The 25,250-nt window shown below is 43.3% G+C and overlaps 1 protein-coding gene across 1 annotated transcript in view; it reads right to left on the reverse strand.

Annotated features, from left to right (window-relative positions):
* Positions 1–1,417: 1,417 nt before the first annotated feature.
* The window catches only part of wscd1a (WSC domain containing 1a), a 95,975-nt gene continuing 72,142 nt past the window's right edge, over positions 1,418–25,250 (reverse strand). The window contains exons 5-8 of the mRNA XM_078547809.1: positions 10,359–10,533; positions 7,197–7,361; positions 5,871–6,071; positions 1,418–1,770 (exon numbers count right to left, since the gene is read on the reverse strand). Coding sequence (XP_078403935.1) covers positions 1,418–1,770; positions 5,871–6,071; positions 7,197–7,361; positions 10,359–10,533 — 894 coding nt within the window. The remainder of the gene's footprint in view (positions 1,771–5,870; positions 6,072–7,196; positions 7,362–10,358; positions 10,534–25,250) is intronic.

A 25,250-nucleotide genomic window follows, 5' to 3' on the forward strand; every position in this document is an offset into this window, starting at 1 on the left:
GATAAAACTTGAGTTGTCTGTAAGGAGGATGAATCCAGTCAATGTTTTTCTAATTTTAAAATTTCACTGGATTCTGCTAACAGCGAACAGAACATGTACAGAGCACCATTTTGCCAAGTGGAATCAGCAGCGCATTCAATGCCTTTGTAAATCCAGGTACTGCTGCCAGTCTGGTAACCACAGTTTTAAGACAACATTAGATTGGTACCAACAAAGAAAAATACTGCTGCCTATATTTTGCACCAACTGGTTAAGTACTTGTATCTAACCTATTAACTGTTGGAATATCCAAGTAAATCACTGCGATTGTGGCCACTTAAAGTCAAGTAGTGACAAAGAGTTTTATCTACTACTTGATGCAATCCTGATAATAGCACTAAATCCAGACATGCTGGGTAGGCTTGTCTTATTTGTTGCCTGCAGAGTGGTCACATGTTTAAATTATTCACTGAAACTAAAGAGGGAAATATGTTAAAATGCCGAAATTATTTTTCAATCGAATGCCAAATATTTTTGACAGGTCATTTATATGTTTGGTTTAAGGCAAATAGTTGAGTTGGAGATGTGTCTGCTGATCTAGTTTATAAAATAAATGAGAAAAGGGCGTGAAGAAAAATATGCTTAATACTAAAGTAAATTTGGATTTTTCAAATATTACATCAGCCTAGAAATTACTCTGATGTTAGTGTCTAAGAGTTTAACACAATTGCATGATATTCCTCTGTCCACTATTTTAAAATACCTCCATTAAAATAGCAGGCAGAAGAACAACATACAGATGCATTCTTATGTCAAACAGCAATTTCTAATCTTGAAGGCTTTACCCAGTAATTTTTATTTCACTGAGATTTGCTAGTATTTTCACAGTAAAACAATCAGTGAAACCTTTTCAAGCAAATCTCCACGAGACAGTCCTTGAAACACAGAGGTCAGCAGTTCTTCTCTCATTTATGGTTTAACTTACATTTATAATGCAACAGTCAATGTTAGCACAATCATCTTATGGGGATGTCTGAATGAATTGTTGAAAATATTTCTACATTCCTTAAAAAAAAATGAATTGTATTCTACTGTAAACAGGCCACAAATTCTTTCTGACTCCGGTCTTATTTTGTGGGGAAACATCCTGGAATGGAAAGAGTTAAAGGACATCTAACTGTGCTATAAAAAATTCCAGAGACACATGACGACAAGACTTAGGTCAAAGTACCTTGTGTCATGAAATCCAATTGAATAAGACACACTTTTCCTTGACTCAAGATCCCTGTGCTCTGCAGCATGAGGTTATTGATCTATTCTTGTTACAACACCCTAATCTTTACCCTCTTTTCTGATCTTCTGATGCTGTTATCATCTTCACACTACCTTAGGAATGCAGGCTTGAAGTGGTGATACATTGTTTACCTCTTTAGCTATATCATCTGGGCAGATACTCCTCAGGTAGTCCTGTGAGATTTTTCATTTTGAGAGCCTGATCCACCATCTCTATATAACTATTAATTACACTTTTCATTTCAAGTGTAAATGGATCAAAATCTTTCTGCCTCAGACCAGATCGTTTGAAGTTTCCGTCCTTTTGAGTTTCGACACACAGCAGTCTGTCATCGGACACAGTGACATTCAGGAATTCCACCATGCGCTTCAGCTGAGGCAAGAGATTTCTCTTCAAGTCTTCATAGTGAACCACCAGCACTCGATTACAATATTTCAACCAATCCAAAGTATGGGAGGCCCACCAGGAGGCATAAGTATTTACGAATTCCGGCCATTCTGCAGAGAAAAAGTTTAAACTTTGTTCAGTAATTTTGCATATCAGAGTACAGAGCTGCAGTAGTAAAAACAGAAAATGTTGGAAAAACTCAGTAGGTCTGGCAGCATCTGACAAAGAGCCATACAGACTCGAAACGTTAACTATGGCCAGGATACTGAGGTCAGCGAACGGGGGTGCGGGGCCCACTCGCCCATGCATAAAATGACGCGGGATGTCGTTGGGTGGAACTCCCGACCTTACCCCGCATCATTTCAATTTTCAGGTCGGTGGGGGTGCAGCCGAATCAGTTGTGCACCCGCCGACCTGTCAACAGCCAATTGAGGCCATTTAAGAACTAATTGAACTAGTTAATGGACCTGCCTGTCCAACCTTAAGGTTGTCGGGCAGGCCGGGAGGCCTGGCGGGCTTCAGAAAAAGCATCAAATCTCATCCACGGGCGGGATGAGGTTTCATGTAGGTTTTTAAAAAATTTTATACAAGTTTAATTAAAAGTGACAGACATGTCCCAACTCATGTGACAGTGTTACATGAGGGGACATGTCAGGGAAATTTCATTTTTCCTCATTTAACATTTTAAAATTTGACGCCGATCTCCCTGAGGTAGCACTTAGCCTCAGCGAGATGAGTGCGCTCTTTCGCGGCCTCAATTGGCCCACCCACGTAAAATGGCAGCGCGCCCCCAATTGGGGGCGCATTTCGGAGCTGCCCCCGCATGCGCCCGCCCTGACCTTTCCCTCCCACACCCACACCCGCTCCCCTCACCCCCAGACAGCAAGGGTGGGGAGGAATTCCGCCCTATGTTTCACTCCCTGCAGATGCTGCCAGACCTGCTGAGTTTCTCCAGCATTTCCTGTTTTGATTTCAGATTTCCAGCATCCGCAGTATTTTGCTTTTATCTATGGAGCTGCAGTACTCCCCTTTACGGGTTTGCTTAACTCACACTGCAAAGCTATTAGTAACCTTTTGTTCGAAGCTTCCCCAATGAGACGGCTGGTGCTACTAACTCTGAACTGATAGGCAAGCAAGGTGCAGTGTTCAATACCACAACCAATGCTGAATTATAGCCTCCGTTGACGTGGTTCTGAGTTTGCAGAAATTGGCTCCAGCTCCCCATTGCTAAGGAAAGGAAAAATTCACCCGAGTTCCTGCCCAAAATGTCAGCCGTATACTCCTACAAAAGCGAAGGTTCCGTCTATTGTCTTATCCATCAGCAAAAATGTTCACTTTCATCTTTGCAGCATTATCTTGCTATATGCACTGCCTCAGCTCCCCACAGTCACTGAGGCCTCATCAATGTGCTCATAACCTCTTGACTCAATGTCCCTTAACTCCTGGAGCTAAACTCCACAGGAGGGCATGGCTTCCAGGCATCGTTCCACCTTGGTGTCTGGTTTTAGAGTCAGGATGATTTGCACAGAAGGGTGGATTCCTGTGCCAGTTCCAGTATTCCTGGGGGGTCCACCCGAGAGGAGTCAGGAATTTCTCAGCATTTTCCCTTGCTTCTCCGTGTGGATGTGGGTCGTTGCAGCTGAGGGACTTCAGACGTTTTGCATGGAAGGATTGGATTTAAGTTGGGCCACTTTTCCAATCCAACAATAGATTATTCCGCACTCGGCCTTTCCAAAACCGGCACTCGCAGCTTATTTTGGAATAAGCTGTGGGCGGAATTTTGCGGTCCCGTCAAAGTCGATGGATTTTTGAACGGGTCGCTCCATTTTCCGGCCCCGCCCCCACTGCGATGGGGCCATTAAATTCCGCCCACAGCTTCTGTTCCATCAGGAACTGATTCACACACGCGATATCCTTGCGTTATGCAGGTGTACTGTACATGGGGCACTGGAAGTCAAACTGGTGGGGTTTTGGTGGATATTGTCACCCCCTCTGCTCCGACATTATCTGCATGGAAGGGGCGGGAGCAAGAATCTGAATTTCCCAACATGAGAAAAAAGGGATGGAGACCAACATTCCCTCGAAGTGGCAATGGTTGGGTGAGTGCACAGCCGTCTGCAATGGATCCTGCTGTGAAACAAACAAGCCGCGGACAACCAACATTTCCCTGTGCAAATGATCTTAAAGGGACCACACCGTGCAGCAAATGGGCTGCACACAGCAAATAAAACCAAGTGGGGGCATTTGTGGGAATCCAGTGGAACAAGCTCCAGCCCCAAATTCTGGTCTGTCCATCCAGGAGACTTAGGACCATGGTTTCCAATGTTCCACTGGCCAACCTTTCTGACCTCCACCCTCCACAACCTCAAGCTTGTCCAAAACTCGGTCATCTGCATGAAGTCTCTAGGCTGGGTCTCTGTTACCACCCCCAACACCACCACCACCACCATCCCCCCCAACACCAACACCACCATCCCCCCCAACACCAACACCAACACCACCATCCCCCCCAACACCACCACCACTCCCACCACCCCCCCACACCACCACCCCCAACACCACCACCACCACCATCCCCCCCAACACCACCACCACCACCACCCCACACCACCCCCAACACCACCACCACCACCATCCCCCCCAACACCACCACCACACCAACACCACCACCCCCACCAACACCAACACCACCCCACACCACCCCCCACACCACCACCACCACCATCCCCCCCAACACCAACACCACCACCCCCACCAACACCAACGCCACCACCACCCCCTACACCAACACCACCACCAACCCCCATACCAACACCACCACCACCCCCCACACCAACACCACCACCCCCATGCCAACACCCCCATGCCAACACCACCACCCCCCCATGCCAACACCCCCCAAGCCAACACCACCACCACCCCCCACACCACCACCACCCCCACTAACACCACCAACAGCCACCACACCACCACCAACAGCCCCCACACCACCATCACCAACCCCCATCATCTCTCCCGTAACCCCATGTATCTAATTTAAGATTCCTGTCTTCGTCTATAAATCTCTCTGTGCTTCCTACTTTATTTCTGCAACATCTTCAGCCTTACGTCTCCTCTTATTCCCTCCGGTCATTTAACCCTGGCCTTCTGAGTATCTGGAAGATATATTTCCTTTCTTCCACAATCAGAGACACTTGATCTCTTGATCTCCCTCACTACACCCAAACAGAACTCTTTTTATCTCTGTATATTTAAAACTTTGCATGGCAGAAAATTAATTTATTTGGCCCGAGCTTACAGTCACTTCCCATAACTCCCTTGCAAAGACTCTATACCCAATCCTCTCTTCCTCTGTGAAGCAAGTAGCAAGTTGCAAGCAGAAACTGGCATCGAATGACTGTGGGCACAGGACATCATGAATACTGCCACGACACAAAGGGCTGAATCTTACCTATGTCGGGCGGGCTGGGAGGGAGCGGGTGGGGGCAGGCGTGGGGCCGATCGCCGCCCTCGATTGGCTCTGTGCCGCCATTTTACGAGGGTGGGCCAATTAAGGCCCACCCCAGTGTATTACACGTTCCGTAGCGCTGAGCGCTACCTATGCGGGCGGGGAGAGGAAGCTGCCTCAGGGAGATTGAATAGGCAATAAAAGTTTTTAAAAATTCAAGTAAAAAATTATTTAAACATGTCCCCTCAGGTGACAGAGTCACATAAGCTGCGACATGTTTGTCAAGTTTACCAAACTTACTAATTTTATGAAACCTCCAGGAAACCTCATCCTGCCCGTGGATGAGGTTTCCTGGAAAACGTGAAGGTCGCCTGGGCTCTTCGCCTGCCCGACAACCTTAAGGTTGGACGGACAGCGTTCTTAACAAGGTAGGTTACTTTCTCGATGGCCTTAATAGGCCTTTGACAGTTCAGTGGGCGCGCAGTCGCCTCCACTGCACGCCCGCCGAACGCAATACGGAAATGACGTGTGATGACATCGAGGTGCCCGCCCGACGTCATCTCGTGTCATTTTACGTGTCGGAATATCGGGCCCACCCCAGCACGCCGACGGTAATATTCTGGCCAAAGAAAACTATCAAAGTGACTGGGTAATCACTGACATGACAAGCACCAGGTCTGTAAAATTTAACAGCCGAATATCACCCTCTATGCTCTTTTGCAGAAAGCCATTCGATTGTTAGAACAGGATCTGCCCTTTTACCTTTGCTCTTCCAGTGGCGTTCCGATGCATATCCCAGATGACCAGCACGCTTCCTATTAAACTCTGCCATCAAAGCCTTGTAAGGGTTCCTGACCAACAAGATGGCTGCATCAAATGTTTCTATTTCTCTTTTCCCACTCTCATGAGTTTTTATACAGATAGTCCGGCCACTTTTCCAGTAGTCCTTTTCCCCTTTGAAACCTAACAATGAGAAAGAAGTTAACAATGCCAGCTGAGCATTGGACAGCACCATCACACATTCCTAAACATGTATGCAGTTTATTCAAACGCAAATGAGATTTTAATTCCTTTGGGAGATGCTGGCATTGTGGTGATGTCACTGGACTAGTTATCCAGAGGCCCAGGCTAATGTCCTGGGAACAAGGGTCCAAATGCCACCACAGCAGCTGGTGGAATTTGAATTCGACAACCTGGAATTGAAAAGCTAGCACTGGTAATGGTGACCATGAAACCACTGTCGATTGTTATAAAAACCATCTGGTTCACCAATGTTCTTGAGGGAGGGAAATCTGCCATCCTTACTTGGTCTGGCCTACATGTAACTCCAGACCCACGGCAATGTGGTTGACTCTTAACTGCCCCCTGAAATGGTGTGGCAAGCCTCACTTGGCTCAAGGGAGATTAGGGATGGGTAACAAATGCTGACACCCACATCCCATGAAAGGATTAAAAAGATTGGGTTCAGGGCTAATGCCACCATAATAGTTGTTTTTACATGACAAGTTACAAATATCTTTATGAATAAGATTGTTGCAGTACTAAATTTATTTTGACTGTTAGGTATGATCAATCCTGACTGTAAGTCTATTGGGTGCTGTTCATTTTGTAATACAATGCCAAATGCATCCAAATTTCATAAATTTAAAAACAGAACAGTAGACTGCAAGAAATAATTATACCAAAGATAGTTAAAATTACCAGTTCAAAAGAGAAGGTACTTATTTATCTTAGAAGACATAAACAGATAGAATGGCTAATTGTTTTATTGGTTCCTAAATCAATTAAAAATCATATCGACATCTGTTATTATATTTTCCTGTAAATGATAAACAAATGAGATGCCGAATGTGTCTTATTCAGCTGATGTACTCAGGGATTGACTAATACCTGTATGGTCAGATGTACTACAAATAGAAGTATCACATCTTGAGTATTGAGGCTTCAGTTATCCAGCGGACACTGAAAAACTCACAAAACGCTATTAAAGGAACATAGGAGCAAACGTAGGCCATACAGTGTGTAAAGATTGGCTCCAATTCTAACTTTCGCTAATTGGCTTTAGGTAGAACAAAGTAGAACACATACCCTTGTTATAAAGGGTCCCATCAAAATAGTAGCTTCCAGTGTAGAATCCGGTGGCGTGTTCTATCAAATGCCTTGCCCATGTATTTCCAGCACCTGGAAAGCTGGAGAGAGCAACCATTACCTTGGTTTTTGTAGGCAGGAACTTCCTATCTGTACATCTGGTGTCTAGAAAAGAAGTGGAGGTCTATGAAATCTGTTATAATTCCTGATTTTTTTTTTCTCTGATATAGTTTCATTGTAGGCCATTGTAAATCAACTGGATTAGACATTTTAGGTTTGAGAGAGAAAAAAAACAACTTTTCATTTAATTTGAATGCAATCTGAATGATTTGGAGGAAGATAAGCTTGAAAGTAAATTGTCCTGCACATGGGCAGTGGAGTAATTTGGTCCTATTTATTCCTAAAAATATGCAACCCCGTAAGGACATATTGTGCACTTGCGTATTCTGTAGATCTTGAGTGAAAGGCTCATAGACGTCTACTGCACAGAAGGAAGCCATTCGGCCCATCCTGTTCGCGCCGGTCAACAAAGAAATGAAAGAAAGGAAATGGCAAAATTATTCGTAGTTTTCTCTTTTAGTTAATGACATTTATTTTTAGTCTCTCTGGCAGTCTTTGATGTTGTTCCACTGTGATGGGCAATTGTTATGGATTGATCAATTAAAACTTATTTCTATTCCAGTCTAGTGTGAGTTTCTCTCATGAACTCTCCTACAGTTTGTTTTGGGATTTTTCTCTGAGCCCGGTTTGAAATTTGGATTTTCAGTTTGGGTACTTGCCACTTTGGGATTTAGGATGACAAAGTCAAAAACAAAGCGACTGTTCATTCCTACAGCTTTTTTCTTTCGATACTCTATCCAAGAACAAATCAATAATCAACACCCATCTCAGACTTACCAAACAGCTCATTTTCAAAAGCAGAAAATGTTCCCTCCTTATTCCCATCTATTTTCTCAGCTTTTTGCTTTTCTATAAATATTCCCATTTTTGCTAATTATAATGAAGAATTAATTCCAGTAGACGTGGTGTAATGTTAACAGACCATGAATCATGTTCATGTGCGAATGTTTAATTGTGAGGGACACTTGACAGGTGAGTGTTCAAGTTGAGAAATGAACATTTTAATCAGCTCAGGATTGAGATTTCTGAGTTTAGCAAAGAGAGAGATATATATGTCTCACCACAGCAGGTAATAATAATGAATAGCACAGAGGAATATATATATAGTGGCTGAGGAATCAAGAAGGCCTGCACCATATTGGGAATTGAGGATAGGCCGGTCATTTGAAGGATGAGATTGTCAGGTCATGTCCTTCAATCAAACTGCCATTCCTCAATTTCCTGCTACACTACACACAACCCGTTCATTTCTGCTATTTTATCAGCCTTTAGATTTTGATGGAAAGTCTTATTCCCTCTTTGCTTTCTTGGCTGTTTAATTTCCATCATTGCTTCCATCTGTCAATGGCATCAGGCACTACGCACTCACTCACTGCCGCAGTAGGGGCTTGTCATGCAAGAGTGCCCACAATTGTGCCAAAGTATCCTCTTATCACATTCAGAACTGCGGTGCCCAGACAATCAGTACAGTGCACTTGGCTGGGATATGATTGAATATGCAATATCATCATCCAAAGATTAAACTGCAATAGATTGGATTAGAAGGAACATTTTGTGAGGAAGAATGGGGTTTTAATTAATTCCCACTAGATAGCTTTTTAGGACATTTTATTCCTCTGCACGTATATGTTGCTTAGAAAATAAAGAAAAATGCAAAATTCAGAATCAGCATCCAAAGTGATCTGAACCAGCCCAATTGGGACCAATGCAGATTAGTGTGTTGGATTCGCTGCTTTTCCTGACCAATGCGGCAATGTGTTGTCTTTCATGCAATCCCTGGAGGATCACGTTGTATGACCCCTTCAAACCCAACTGCACGGATTTCTGGTGTGTGGACCATGCTTAAGATGGATTTAAGGTGGATTTTCTATCTGAGTATGATATGTGCATATCAGTGAGTCAGCGTTCAACCCCTGAAAATGAATAAGGCAATAAGTGGCACACAGCATTAGAGTAATTCTGAATATCATCACAAATTGCACCTAAAACAGGAATAAAAGATGAGCTAACAGTAACTACCCCCCCACAACCCCATCCCCCAGTTTCTCAATTTGCTCACCTGCTTCTGAAGACAGCTGGGACATTAAACACTAGCAGGAAATCCATATCCCATTCAGAGGGCCATGCTATTTAAATGTCTCAGGCAATGAGTTAGGAGACAAGCATAGAAAATTCCAGCCAGAGAGTTAAATTAGGGTCCACGGTGGCCTCTCTGTTAATCAGTTTCTAAGCTCAGTACTGACATTTTAAAATAACAGCATTTTTACTAATTTTTTTTGTGGTTTAAATTTTCCTTAACATGTGTTAAATTGTAGTACATTAATATGTGCTGTATTAATCCTGTACGGATCATTCTTTTAAGATTTTTTATCCCCCCCTCCATTTTACATCCATAGCTAATTCCCAGATGGGTATGTGTATGAAGCAGTAACATAGGGGTGGTTGGTATTTAGGGTTAAACAGCTCTCACTTTTCTGACTCAGGCTCAAATCCAGCATAAACCAGTAAGTGAAAGGCTCCTCTTTCCTCTGCCTGTGTCAGGGTGTTACATGGAGTGAATTTAAGCCGTTCCAATCCAAAACCTGGGTGAGCATCACTCCCTAATTTGGCCTCAAATGTTTAATCTTAATCAGAAGGGTCAAATGGTGGCTGCTGGGGGAAATAGAACCATGTCCTATTGGTGCTCAGTAAGTGGGTGCTCTCCTGAAGCTGGGTCTGAGCAACATTACTAATTGTCCAAGAATTTGTAGCTGAAAACAGTTCTATACCTCTGTTCTCAATGACAGCGCTTCGTACTCACATTGGATAATGTTCCATCCCCTTCATATTAATATTGCTTAAAAATTCACATGCACAAACAAAAATAATAATGAAAAAATACTTTAAAAGGGCTCAAGGGATAAATGCAAAAACCCTGATGATACACGGTCACATATGTACTAGTTGAATTCAAGAATCTGACTAGAACAAAAAATATATTGTATTTAGGTTTCAAATCAACATGTCACTGTAAAGCCACAGAATGTGATCTTCCAGTTTTACCTTGAACAGGAGTCTGATAGATAACACAATAATTTTCATCTCCCAGGAACTCTGTTGTCGTGTCAGTTGACAGCTTTCCACAGAGTTGGTCGTTGGCAATGTCATGAAGTGTGAAGTGAGTTGTGGCAAATCCACAGTAACATTCTGTCCTCCTGATGACAACGAGGGGAAACTCCTGTCAAGGAAAATTGCATGAAATTGTGACATGAGCCCCTGAAACTCTTTTTCAGCTGGTACCCTGTGTGCTGATGTGTCTGTACTGTCAGCTGAGGAAGATTGTTCTTCCTCCTGTCACTAACTGCACACTGAAAAGCAGGTCAATTGCACTGCACTCCACAAATTTCCTTAATCAGAAAGGACTTATGCATTGCGCTCTTTTCAGACCTTAGTTCTCAAAGTTGAATAAGATTGTTTACACACAATACAGGTATATTTTACTTAAGGAGATCTCTGCACATTGTTATAAGGGTGTGCTTTTTAATGATACAATTTCTAATTTTTCTTTTTTCTCGTTGTGGCTGGGTTTAAAAGAAAACTGGAACCCTCGAGAGACAATGATGAAACTTGCCCAGACTGCTACAATACATAGGGCGGGGTTTCCCACACCTGCCCGCCACTGGGATCTTCCGGTCTCGCCGCAGGTCAATGGACATCTGGCTGGGGCGACACTTTGCCCGCGGCAGGTCGTGCCTGTGATGGGGCTGGAAAATCCCCACCATAGTTTTGCATTCCACAAAGTGAGATGAAAAACAGACACTCAAGCCCCTAGGGAGCATGAAAAATCCCACCCCCTGTCAGCTTCACACCATCCTGTGACTTTTCAAATGTTTCTGAAATGAGACATCAAAATGCAATTACCTGTTCTGAAACAATAACTGCAGCAGATATGAACTAATAGGATTTCTCTGGAATATAAAGCCAACAGAGTGTTTTAAGGACGGTTTACCAAGCAGGAGAGAGAGAGAACAAAAGACAATGCTTGACTGAACAAAGGCTGCTGAAGCTGTGGGCCCTCTCTGCCTCTCTCTCTCTCGGATATATCGTGCACTGTTTTGTAAAGTAATTATCCCGAGAAGAGAAAACTACTGCGAACCAAGACCTTTTGGGGATAAAATGTGGAAATCTGCTCCATGCAACTACACCCAGGAAGTTAATGGAACAAAATGGCTGCAACATGGAATCATGCCATAGAAACCAGCCAAGGAATAGCTAACCATATACTCCTTTGTTTTATTTTTTGTGAACTGGAAACATCCTGTAAGCCTATCCTCTTTCTCTGCCATCTGTACAGGTGTGTGTGGGCCCAGACGAATGTGTCACATATGAATGGTGGTTATGATTTACATGGTTTTTTTTAGTTCGAGAAATAGTTTCAATAAACGTAGCTTGTTCTTTGTTTAACCATAGAAAACCTAACTCTTTGCGAACTGAAAGCGTAAATAGTGGGACTCCTACAGAATTGACAAAGCACATCCTCTCTAAATTCACAACAAAAAAAGCTCTGTTACATCAAACCTGGAGTAGGAGAATAGAGGAGTAATTTCACCACTCCTCGCGTGGTCATAACAACATTTACATGCTGACTGAAGTCTGAAGAAATCTTTTGCCATAACCCTTAAAAAATATTTAATTTCACAAAACTGATAGATCGTAACACATTTTCCTTTACGCAAGATATCTTGATAGAATGTGGCTACAAGATCAGGTCAGAGGCTAGTAATCCTGCAATGAGTAACTCACCTCCTGACTCCCCAAAGCCTGTCCACCATCTACAATGCACAAGCCAGGAGTGTGATGGAATACTCCCCACTTGCCTGGATGAGTGCAGCTCCAACACTCAAGACGCTTGACACCATCCAGGGCAAAGCAGCCCACCCCAACCACAAACATTCACTTCTTCCACTACCAACGCACAGTGGCAGCAGTGTGTACCATCTACAAGATGCACTGCAGAAACTCACCTTAGGCAGCACCTTCCAAACCCATGACTGTTAACACTTGGAAGGACAAGGGCAGCAGACACGTGGGAACACCATCAACTGGTAGTTCCCCTCCAAGACACTCTCCATCCTGACTTGGAAATATATCGACATTCCTTCACTGTCGCTGGGTCAAAATCCTGAAACTCCCTTCCTAACACTGTGGGTGTACCTACACCAAATGGGCTGCAGTGGTTCAAGAAGGCAGCTCATCACCACCTTCTCAAGGGCAATTAGGGATAGGCAATAAATGCTGGTCTAGCCAGTGACGGCCACATCCCATGAACGAATAAAAAAAAAATGCCTAAAAATAACTGTTGGCCATATTGGTGGATGATTTCTTATCGTTTTTGCATGACATTCCTCTGTCCGTGAGGTCACACTACATTATGTTAAGTAGCCATGTGCTACATTTATCAGTCCTGAATCAGTAGGCACACATCCATGAGAGGTTTCCTAGTAGTTTGGATTGGTTAGATTCAGGGGTAGATGGTGGCCCAGTGGTAATGTCACTGGACGAGTAAAAAGAGGTCCAGACTAATACTCTGTCAAAACCCACCATGGTGGAACTTAAATTCAATTAATAAGATCTGGAATTGAAAGCTAGTCTCAGTAATGGTGACTATGAAACATTCATCAAAAAACCATCTAGTTCACTAATGTCCTCTGCTGCTGCTTGTAGCTACTCCTACCACGGTATGTCACACACGCCATCCTCACACATCCACTGTCGCTCATCTGCAACCACTCTGTGACATCAGTCATCCAACTATGACTAGGTCAACCCCTCACACTGCTGCTCTCTACTTTGCCCTCTAGAAGAGATCTCTGTAGCTTTTCAGCTCTCATCAATTAGGCCAAAATGATGACACTTTCTTTTCTGGATGTCACTCTTTAAGAGATCTTTTTGTTCTTGCAATTTCAAGCACCTCATCATTGGTCTTATTGTCTGACTGTGGAATTTTTAGCATCTTCCCGGCCTCTCAAAGGCCTCTACTTCCTTCCACAACTCATTATTCATTGTCCAGGCTCTGAGGCATACACAAAAGTGGATAGAATGTAGCATCTTATCAGTTTCTTCCTCGTTATAAGCTTGAGTTTTCTTGTTGTTAACACCTCCTCCACCTTCACAAAATTACGTTTGGCTCTCTCTATCCTCCTTCTAACTTTGGCATCACACCTGCCATCTTGTGTTCTCATTTTTCATAAACAGACAAGCTGATCTACTTGCTCCAGTGTGACACCATCCGCTTACATCTTCAGTCTAGTTTCTTCTAATGTATTCCTTCTAACTACCATTGTTTTTGTCTTTCTAGTGTTCATACTCAATCCATATTCTGAACTTTTAGATTTTGCTTGATCTACGATATTCTGTAGGGTGCCTTCTGATACTGCGTGTGTCGTTGGTGTACTGCTTCCAATTTTTACCCCTGGGAGTACACAGCCTTGTCACACTCCTCTATTCACTTGAAATGTGTCTGATTGTCCATTTTCTAGCCTGATGCTTGCTATTTGGTCCTAATAGAGGCTTTCTCACATCTTTACTGTCAATGTCACATTTCAACAGCACGCCTATTAGTATTTAGTGATAAACACAAACGAACACTTTTTCATAGTCTATGAAGCATATTGATATATACATAATATATATGTGTTCTGTTTACTTCTAGATAGATATTTATCAATGATTGTTCTTAGGTTAAATATTTCCTCTTTTGTTCCTACTCCAGGTCTAAATCCAGACTGCATTTCACAAATTTGTTGTTATTTCTTTCTATTAGGATTTTCAGGATCAGTTTAATGACTTGACTCGTTAAGCTTACAGTCCTAAATTGATTGCACTCCATTGCTTTAGATTTATCAGCTAACTTAATGAATATTGAATGGCTCAAGTCGTTTTGGATGTATCCTTTGGTATATATTTGATCACAATTATCATTTCTAATTCTGTTTCCCCAAGGGCTTTTAGATGTTCAGTTATTACTTTATCTATGCCTGGAACTTTTCCTGTACTCATCAGTTTCAAAGCATTCTTTACCTCTGATATCATAATGTTTGGTCCTCATTTGCCTCTATATCTTGAGGACTCCCTCAATTTGGATCATCATACAATTCCCTTATATATTCTGTCCATCCTTTTGCTACTGCATCGCTTTCAACCAATATTTTACCATCTTTGTCTTTCACTCACCCAATATCTGTTGTTATCCCTTTATTTTTAATCTGACAAAGATTTCACTTTCTGGTGCTTTGCTCTCATTTTCTGATTTCTCTCCAACTCTAACACTTCATCACACATCTCATTATACAATTTATCTTTTCCCCACCTACATGGATTCCTTATCGTCCTCCCAATGTCACCATATTCAGGTGTGTTTCTTTTCTTTCCTCTTTCTATCATCATTGCTAGTATCTCATCTGTCATCCACTCCTTGTCTCTGTTTCTTTTCCATTTTAGTAATATTCCCTTTGCAGCATATTGTGTTACTCACTTCCATGTTTTTCCATTTGCTTTCTCTTTCTGGTTCTGAGACCTCTGCTTGCTATGTTTCCTCAGTCCTGGGACATTCATGCTTGTTTTTTAACTTTGAGAGTGAATGCCTCTCTGATGTTCTCATCCTTCAACATGTCAGGGACTAAATGGCTGCACATCTTTTTCCTTTTTGATATTTTCAGTCTCTCCTCGTGGCAAAAAATTAAGATGAAAATGATCGGAATTTATGTCCACGCTGGGATATGCTATGAGCGTTCTTTATACAGTTTCTAACACATTGTTTATCCATCACATAGGCCTGAATTTTTCAGTCGGTGGGCAGGCTTGGCAGGAGTGGGCAGGGGTGGTCACGGAGCTGACCGCCACCCGCGATCAGCTCCGCGCTGCCATTTTACACGCGGGGGGTGGGGGTGGGGGTGGCTGCCAATTAAGGCCAGTAAGATGTGAGCCATAGCGCTCAGCACTACCTGTATGGGCTGGGGGGAAGGAGGGAGAGTGAGGGCCAGTGCTCTTTCACGCATGTGCCGAGTGTTTCAATCTCCCTGAGGCAGTTCCGTGCCTCAGGGAGATTTAAGCGCTTTTGAAATAAATAAATACATTGATTTGGTTTGAAAATTTAATTAAATACGTCCCCTCATGTGACTGTGACTATGAGCTAGGACATGGTTTTATATTTCAGAATTTTAAAAAATTTAAGTAGTAAAAGCTTTGGGAAAACTCATCCCGCTCGTGGATGAGGTTTCCTAAAAAACGTGAAGACTGCTTGGCCTTTCCGCCTGCCCGCCAACCTTAAGGTTGGATTGGCAGCGTAATTAATTCATTCGTTAATGGCCTTAATAGGCCAATCAGCTATCAGCGGACGCACAGCTGACTCCGGCTTGTGCCCGCTGAATGGAACATCGTGAGACAACGCAATGACATTGGGACGCACACCCGCGTGCTGACATTTTACACGCAGGCACGTCAGGCCCACCCGCGCACGCCAACCGAAAAATTCAGACCATAACCTATTCTATACATACCACCTGGAATTCTCCAAGTGCAAAGTCTCCTTTTTGGTTGCTTAAAGAAGGTCTTTGCCACCATCAGATCTGTTTCTTGACAAAATTGTATCAGTCTCTCTCCTCATTCATTTCTTGATCAAAGACCATTTTCACTGACGCGCGTTGCTCATGTTCCTTCACTGATTTTAACATTTAAGTCACCCACTCCAATTATCACATCAGATGATTTAACTTGACCATAATGCTGCAGGATTGTGCCTCTAAAATTCCTCTTATTTCCTGCTCACCGTGATCTTGTGTCAGGGCATAAACTTGTCTGACAACCAGATCAAAGGCTTTAGGGAAAGAAATCTGCTGTCCTTACCTGGTCTGGCGTATAGACCCACAGCAATGTGCTTGACTCTTAACTGCCCTCTGAAATTGCATAGCAAGCTACTCAGTTCAAGGGCAGTTAGAGATGGGCAAATGCTGGCCTTGCCAACAATGCACACATCCCATGAAAGAATGAAAAAGGTGGAAGTTACTCATTGCCATACTATTCTTATCTCGCCATATCAAATAATCATCTCCTTTTACCTAAGGAACCTATGACTCAGCCCGCCCCAGGCTATCGTCATTGAATGATGACTGGCAGAAAGCTGGTTTGCTATCACGTTCCAGCACAAGCCAGCCATAGAATCAGACAACACAGATGGAGGACAGCTGGCCCATCATGCCTATGTTGGCTCTCTGAAAGTGCTACCAATTAGTCCTACTCCCACACTCTTTCAACATAGCTCTGCACATTTTTCTCTTTCCCAATTCCCTTTGAAAGCTATGATTGAATCTACATTTACACCACCATTTCAGGCCATGCATTCCAGATCAAAAGAGCCCTTTATCTAACACCAAATACCTTCAGTAGTCACACTAAATATGCTATACGTTTAATGTTTAAGAAGCTGTTAATAATGCTAGCAACACTTCAAAGATTAAAATACTACAGCACCAACAACTATTAAATGTACATGGAGTGAATTCACTAGTAAAGACTACAAACACTTTAGCAGGCTCAATTTATTGTGCAAACATCCTGAATGGTTATCACTGAAACAAAATATTAAAAAAACAAAGGAATAAATCGTTTCCGCAATTCACAAATTGTTTCAATGGGCGGAATCTAACACACCCATGCAACCCCCCACCTAAGAGGCCAGTTCCTAAGGTGGGAAAGACGGGGGGCGGGGTAGCAGTTTAGGTGGGAGGGTGCGGGGTGGGAAGGCTTGTGTATGACCTTCCTGCCCAGATGCTATTTGAGGCCCTAAAATGGGCATTAATTGCCCATTTAAAAGTCTCATTCCACAGCCGCTGGTATTCAACCAGCGATGGGGTCTCGCCATGTTGGGAGACCAACAAGCAAATCCAATAGGCCTTTTTGGGAGGGTGATGGGCCCTTGTTCAAAGGCACAGTGCCTGATTGAGGGGCCCAGCATCAGGAAGTGGGAGTCCCGCTGAGAGCCATTTTCCTGCCCTTTCTTCTAATACCCCTCTCGCCACTCATCGGCCCTCTGTGACCCCTAACATGCCCTCCCTTATCTTTCCCCAGGGATCCCATGATGAACCCTAGTGAAGGCCCAAGTGTATTCCCAGCGGGTGGCGCTGCCGGTACAGGGGAGTTGGCAGCCCATGGTGTGTCGGCAGATCTCGGGGGAAGGATTTTTGTCCGACTGGGGGAGGTGCAGCAATTAAATGTCCCCTGTGGAGTTGGGAGCCCCGATGCCAGGGCTCCCGGAGATCATGCCAGCGTGGTTGTCGCCATTTTTGGTGGCAGATATCGGGCCCCCCAGCACATTCATGAAATTCTGCCTTTATATGTCTAACATTGGAAATAAGCAGTAAGAGAAATGTTCCCAACTATGGTGTATTTGATTCATTCAAATGTCTTAATGATGAACTGAAGTCCAATCCCATTAAATGTCAGTAGGGGGAAGTTTCTGAAGCATGAAAGAAATGGGCACCTTGAATCTCCCAGGCTCAAGGAATATGGATGTACAACACAATCTTGAATATGTGCAGAAATTAAAATGGAGATCATAGGAACATAGGTCTTAGGAGCAGGAGTAGGCCATTCGGCCCTTTGAGCCTGCTCCGCTGTTCAATAAGATCATGGCTGATCTGCTTGTGGTCTCAGCTCCACTTTCCTGTCTGTAACCCATTACCCTTGACTCCCTTGTCTAGCAAAAATCGATCTAACTCAGCCTTGAATAAATCTAAAGACCCAGCCTCCACTACCTTCTGGGGAAGAGAATTCCACACTCTAATGACCCTCTGAGAGAAAAAAAACAATTCTCCTCATCTCTCCCTTAAAAGGGAGACCTATTATTCTTGAACTATGCCCCCAGGTTTTAGTTTCTCCCACAAGAGGAAACATCCTCCTGGTATCCACCCTATCCAGTCCCTTCAAGATCTTATGTGTTCCAATAAGATCACCTCTCATTCTTCTAAACTCCAATGGGAACAGGCCTAACCTGTTCAACCTTTCTTCATAAGATAAGCCAGCCCTTCATCCCAGGAATGAGTCGAGTGAACATTGCTTGAACTGCTTCTAAAGCAATTATATATTTTTTTTCAAATAAGGAGACCAAAACTGTACACAGTGTTCCAGTTGTGGTCACACCAAGGCTCTATACAATTGCAGTGAAACTTCCCTACTCTTATATTCCATTCCGCTTACAGTAAGCTACTAGATTCCATTTGCCTTCCTGATCACTTGCTGTACCTGCATAATAACTTTTTGTGATTCATGTACCAGGACACCTAGATCCCTCTGCCCCACTGAGTTCTGCAATCTCTCTCCATTCAAATAGTATGCCGCTTTTCTATTCTTCCTGCCAAAATGGACAAGTTCGCATTTACCCTGTAGCACAATGGGCATGAGAAGCCAATAAAAATGTGCCGGTATCCAAGTAGGATGATAATCACATCTTCTAGTAGTCACTGGGTAGCAATGAGAGGGAAAACCCTTGAGTGACTTTTCTTTCGTTATCTCAGTAGCATTGAGACTAAATGTGGTGTCCTCTCCCACTGCTAACTTAGCGGAGATTAAACACTTTGCACTGATATAGCAACTTACATGGCCTACGAACATTCCGAAATGCTTTACAGCCAATGAAGTACTTCTGAAATATTACCATTGTTGTGTAAGAAGTGTGGCAGCAATGTGACCAGCTAACCTGTTTTGTTCAGTAATGTTGATTGAAGGATAAATATTGCTCAGGACACCAGGAATAACCACCTTCCTTGCCATCGAAACAATGCATTGCGACTTTTAAGGTCCAGCTGAGATGCAGAAAGGGCCCCTGTTTAACATCTCACCCAAAATATGGTACCAGTGACAAAAACAGAATTACCTGGAAGAACTCAGCATGTCTGGCAGCATCGGTGGAGAAGAAATCAGTTAACGTTTCGAGCCTTCACGGCCCTTCGGCAGAACTGAAGCATAGTTAGGAGAAAAGAGAAATATAAGCTGGTTTAAGGTGGGGTGGTGGGGGGGTGGTGGAGAGAAGTTGAGGGTGTGGTGATTGTGGAGATAAGCAAGCCGTGATAGGAGCAGATAATCAAAAGATGTCACAGACAAAAGGATCAAAGAGGTGTTGAAGGTGGTGATATCTGTCCAAGAAAAGTGCTAATTAAGAATGGAAGACAGGACACTCAAAGTACAGCTCTAGTGGGGGTGGGGTGGAAAAGACTAACAAGGTTTTAGTTTTAGATTTAAAAATAATGGAAATAGGTGAGGAAAGAAGAATCTATATAAATTATTGAAAATAAAAGGGGGGGGGGAGAAACGGGGTGGGGATGGGGGGAGGGGGAGTTTAAGATCTAAAGTTGTTGAATTCAATATTCAGCCCGGAAGGCTGCAAAGTGCCTAGTCGGAAGATGAGGTGCTGTTCCTCCAGTTTGCGTTGGGCTTCACTGGAACAATGCAGCAAGCCAAGGACAGACATGTGGGCAAGAGAACAGGGTGGAGTGTTAAAATGGCAAGCGACATGGAGGTTTGGGTCTTTCTTGCAGACAGACCGCAGGTGTTCTGCAAAACGGTCGCCCAGTTTGCGTTTGGTCTCTCCAATGTAGAGGAGACCGCATTGGGAGCAACGAATGCAGTAGACTAAGTTAGGGGAAATGCAAGTGAAATGCTGCTGAAAGGAGTGTTTGGGCCCTTAGACGGTGAGGAGAGAGGAAGTGAAGGGGCAGGTGTTGCATTCAACCCATGGTACCAGTGACACTTGTCAATGTATAAATAATCACACTGCCTGGCAATCACCTTGTTAAAGACAATTGCTAGTTAAACAGGTGATAAGCATTGATTATCCCATCTAGATAGAATAAAAAGCAAAAGCTGGAACACTTTGTGTGGAAGCTACTTAGAAGTCAGTAGTGCTGAGGAGTTGTCTTGAAAATAAACCAGCTTGAACCAAAAGACCCGCCTGGATTAATTCTTCCATCACAACCTCTTATTGTGAGTAACAACACTGCACCATCACTAGAAAGTCAGGCAAAGTCTGGCGCTCAGTTCTTTGCTGTGAAGTTGATCCCACAACTCAGAGCCAAGAGTGCTATCTCTGAGCCACAGCTGACACCTGATAAGAGATCAGTTCCCATGTATGGTGCAGACCTTATGATCAAAGTCCCGAAGGGAGCACGTAATGTTCACTATTTGATGTCTTCATGTGCATTCTACAGAGTTGCCAGCAGCTGTATTTGCAAGTAAGAAGAGACAAGGTTGAAAGCATTCATCCAAAGAAATTCAGCTGACCTCAGGTCACAATTGCAATCAAACATCTACTTTGGCTCCAGTGCCAACAGATAAGAAATTACTGAGGTGGGACCATTGTATCTCACAGTAATACGATGGGATCTTTAAGATATCAATGTTGCATCCAAGACTAATTGCCAAAAAGCCTGCACAAAATGGAATAAGTTATCTTGGCTATCTGTGCTCTTCACTTGATTAATATTTCACTACAAAGAAAACATACAGGTTTAGCAACACATTTCAGATGTGCAAAACCAAAAATCATGCAACTCCTTATTCAAGGTGTCCTTCAAAAAGTAACAAAGAAATAGAATTGGCATTCTGACATCCAAAACTGCTTTAAAGCAGGCCAAGACTCAGATATACATTTTATATCAATCCCCAGACTGATGACCCATTGCTTTGAAGGGAGTGAGAACATTGGTATAACCAGTAATCTGGCATCTAAGGCACTGTTAATGGGATTTTGATGTGTCTTTTAATTCCACAGCTTAAAGGTGTTGCAAAGAGAAACAAAATGCACAAAATCCTACTAACACCACTGCAACAGAAGTTTGACTTCTTGTCCCACTTTTGACCCATACTTTATTTTCATAGGTCTTACAGCATGGATAGGGCACAGTCATCCATCTACCATTTGGTCAGCATTCTCTGGAAGTTTCCAAAATGTGAATTGAATGAGAAAAGTATTTTCCCACTTGTTTTTGTGCATCATCAGGTGGAGGCACGAATTGTCAAAGTTTTTGATAACTATTAGTCATCAGAAAATTCAACTTCTGAATTCAAGCACTTGACCCCCCACTTCCCCTCCCCTCCCCCCACCCACCCCCCTTCACCACTTTGCTCTTTCCCTTTCTTGACTCATCTAGGAACACAGAATCAGGAGTAGGCCATTTAGCCCTTCTAGCCTATTCCGTCATTCAATGGTATCACTGCTGATCTATATGTCAATTCTGTTTACCCACCATTGATTCATATTCCTTAATATCTTAGGTTAACAAAAATCTATTAATCTCAGATTTAAATTTAACAATTCATCTATCATATATTTACAAGAACGCTCCAAACTTCTACAACCTTTGTGTGTAATCATTTCCAAATTTCACTTTGAATCTGGATCTAATTTTTAGGCGATGCCCTGGACTTCCCAACCAGCAGAAATATTTTCTCTCCATCGACTCTTTCTGTTCCTCTTAATGTCTTGAAAACAGTGGTCAAATCACCCCTTAACCTTCTAAATTCCAGAGAATATGACCATAGTTTCCATAATCTCTCCTTGCCTTCAGTCCAGGTATCATGCTGGTAAATCTATAGTGCACTCTCTCAAAGGCTGATTTATCTTTCCCAAAGAGTGGTGCTGAGAGCTGCTCACAATGCTCCAGGTGTGGTTTAACTAGGGCTTTGTATAGCTGAAGCATGACTTTTACCCCAGTACACCCCATCCCCTATAGTCCTCTAGATATAAAGGCCAGAATTCTATCCGACATTTTGATTATTTTCTGTACCTACTCATGACATGGAACTCACCAAGGCTCCTTAGACAGCACCTTCCAAACCCACGACCTCTACCACCTAGAAGGACAAGGGCAGCTGATAGATGGGAACACCACCACCTGGAAGTTCCCCTCCAAGTCACTCACCATCCTGACTTGGAAATATATCGCCGTTCCTTCACTGTCGCTGGGTCAAAATCCTGGAACTCCCTCCCTAAAAGCACTGTGGGTGTACCTACACCACATGGACTGCAGCAGTTCAAGAAGGCAGCTCACCACCACCTTCTCAAGGGCAATTAGGGATGGGCAATAAATGCTGGCCCAGCCAGTGATGCCCACATCCTGTGAATGAATTTTTAAAAACGTATTGATCTATGAGCCTGACAGCACCAACCACCCCCTCCCCGTCCCCTCCCAATCCCCAAGTCTCTTTGGGCCTTCAGGGGGTGCCCTGTTCTATCCTTTTTAGGGCAAAAGCTGATGACATTACATTTGTCTACGTTAAAATCCATTTACCACATTACTGCCTTTTCACTTGATCTCTTTGTCACCTTCTGCTTCCTTCCACAATGCTTAGAATGCTGCCTATCTGCTTTGGAACCTGGAAAAAGGGGGTGAAAGAGAGAGAAACGAGGCCGTGATGGTGCAAAGATGGAACTTTAAATTTGCAGCTTGTCAACGATTCTTTGCTGGAAACTTTAGTATAATAATTCCAGTAGCATTTGTGCAAACATGCAGCTCCAGAGGGTATCAATATTAATTCCGAGCTGCAAATCTCTGTATCATGGACCCAGATAAATTTGAATTTAACTAAAGTACATGCTCCTCACCAACCCTAATGGTAAAAGCAAAATTTTTCCAGTTAACTGTAATTCATTTAAGTAAGGAAAGGATCAGTTTTCTTTTAAAAACTGATTTTCTGTTTCCGCTGCATAAAATGTCTTCAGAGAGAAACTGTCCTGATCTGTTAATGATAACCTTTGAAGCAAGATTCCCACTACTGCAGACAAGCTTGCAAAAGCATCAGAGGAACTAATGATCATTTCAATCATTAATAATCTATTTGCCTGTGGCCTTTAAAAAAAGAATGAACATGATATTAATATTCATCAGTTTACAAGGATAGGAGGTTGGATTATGGTCTCCACTGCCACCCAGATGCGAAAACCATAACTGTCAGGAGTGCCCCATCGAAAGCGTTACAATGAACAAAAATATGTCAGTGCATGGTCATCAACTGCAGAGTAAAGTATGTGTCTAGCTGCAATTTCTGAAATAACTGCAGATTAGAACCATAGAACCATAGAAAATTTACAGCACAGAAGGAAGCCATTCGGCCTATCTTGTCCATGCCAGCCCGAGGAAACCCAGATGCCCTTTCTAATCCCACCTTCCTGCACCCGGCCCATAGCCCTGCAGCTTACAGCACTTAAGGTGCAGATCCAGGTACTTTTTAAAAGAGTTTAGAGTTTCTGCCTCTACCACTAACTTGGGTAGCGAATTCCAGACACCCACTACCCTCTGTGTAAAAAAGTTCTTCCTCATGTCCCCCCTACACCTTCTGCCACTTAACTTGAATCTATGTCCCCTGGTTCTAGAATTCTCCACCAAGGGAAACAATTTTATCCTGTCCACTCTATCTATTTCCCTCATAATTTTGTACACCTCAATCAAATCACCTCTCAGCCTTCTTTGTTCTAAGGAAAATAACCCCAACCTATCCAATCTCTCCTCGTAGCTACACTTTTCTAACCCTGGCAACATTCTTGTAAACCTCCTCTGCACTCTCTCCACAGCTATTACGTCCTTCCTGTAATGTGGTGACCAGAACTGCACACAATACTCCAGTTGTGGCCTCACCAGTGTTTTATACAATTCCAACTTTATATCCTTACTTTTATATTCTATACCTCTGCCAATGAAGGAGAGCATTCCATATGCCTTCTTTACAACCTTGTCTACTTGAACTGCTGCCTTCAGGGACCTGTGTACTTGTACGCCAAGATCTCTCACTTCATCTACCCCTCTTAGTGTATTCCCATTTATTGTGTAATCCCTGTAACTGTTTGACCTCCCTAAATGTATGACCTCACACTTCTCTATGTTAAAATCCATCTGCCACTTTACCGCCCACTCCACCAACCCATCTATATCGTTTTGGAGGTTATGGCTATCCACTGCACTGTCCACTACTCGGCCAATCTTCTTCCAATGTTTTCTGCACTTTGTAAAGAATGTCACGTTGAGGTAGATAAGCATTGGGGGCAGCAGCCCTCTGACCCTTCGCCAAGGTTACCAGAGTTTGTGTGTGACTGCTGACTAATCTACTATGGTACACAGCCCAGCTGATCTCAGTCCAATCCTTTTACCATGTCTACACGTGCAGCTTGACTTTATGGCCATAACTCAGGTGGGCCACCCCTGACCCGCACCCCCCCTCCCCCCACGTTTATGTAAAATATGGCATGACAATGTTGAGTTGGCAACCTGACATCATCCCACCAGTCTCCGATATTATGGAAGGTGAGTGGATGCTGAAATCGGAAACCCGCCCACCGATTTGGGGGGGGGAAAAAAACAATTAATAAGCTTGTTAAAAAGCCAATTGACTGCAACTTTTCATTGCCCAGACCATTTTTCACCAGTTGCACTGGGAAAACGTTGGGAGTGAATTACGCCAGGAATAAGGAGGCTGCACAAGGGCGGATGAAAAAGCCTGGAAACAAGACCATGGCTACACTTAGCAGCAGAGTCTGCTGCTGAAGGTGGCAGCATCTGGCTGCTCGTAGACTTTGTTTATTCATATTTTATAGGCTGGCATAACAATTAGGTAGAGTGAAAGGGAAGGGTCCTTTAAGTTAAAAACAAAAAACTGCCGATGCTGGAAATCCAAAACAAAAATAAAAATATCTGGAAAAACTCAGCAGGTCTGACAACATCTGCGGAGAGAAACACAGTTAACGTTTCGAGTCCGTATGACTCTTCAACAGAACTAAAGGAAAATAGAAGAGAGGTGAAATATAAGCTGGTTTAAGGGGGGGTGGGACAAGTGGTCCTTTAAGTTGGTGGCTTGAATTGACTTCTGGTTCTTGGCCTGACCTCTCTCCTGCGCTCAGTTGGCTGGTTTGTG

The sequence above is a fragment of the Cetorhinus maximus genome, chromosome 9 (assembly GCF_964194155.1).
Source record: "Cetorhinus maximus chromosome 9, sCetMax3.hap1.1, whole genome shotgun sequence".
Classification (NCBI taxonomy): Eukaryota; Metazoa; Chordata; class Chondrichthyes; order Lamniformes; family Cetorhinidae; genus Cetorhinus; species Cetorhinus maximus.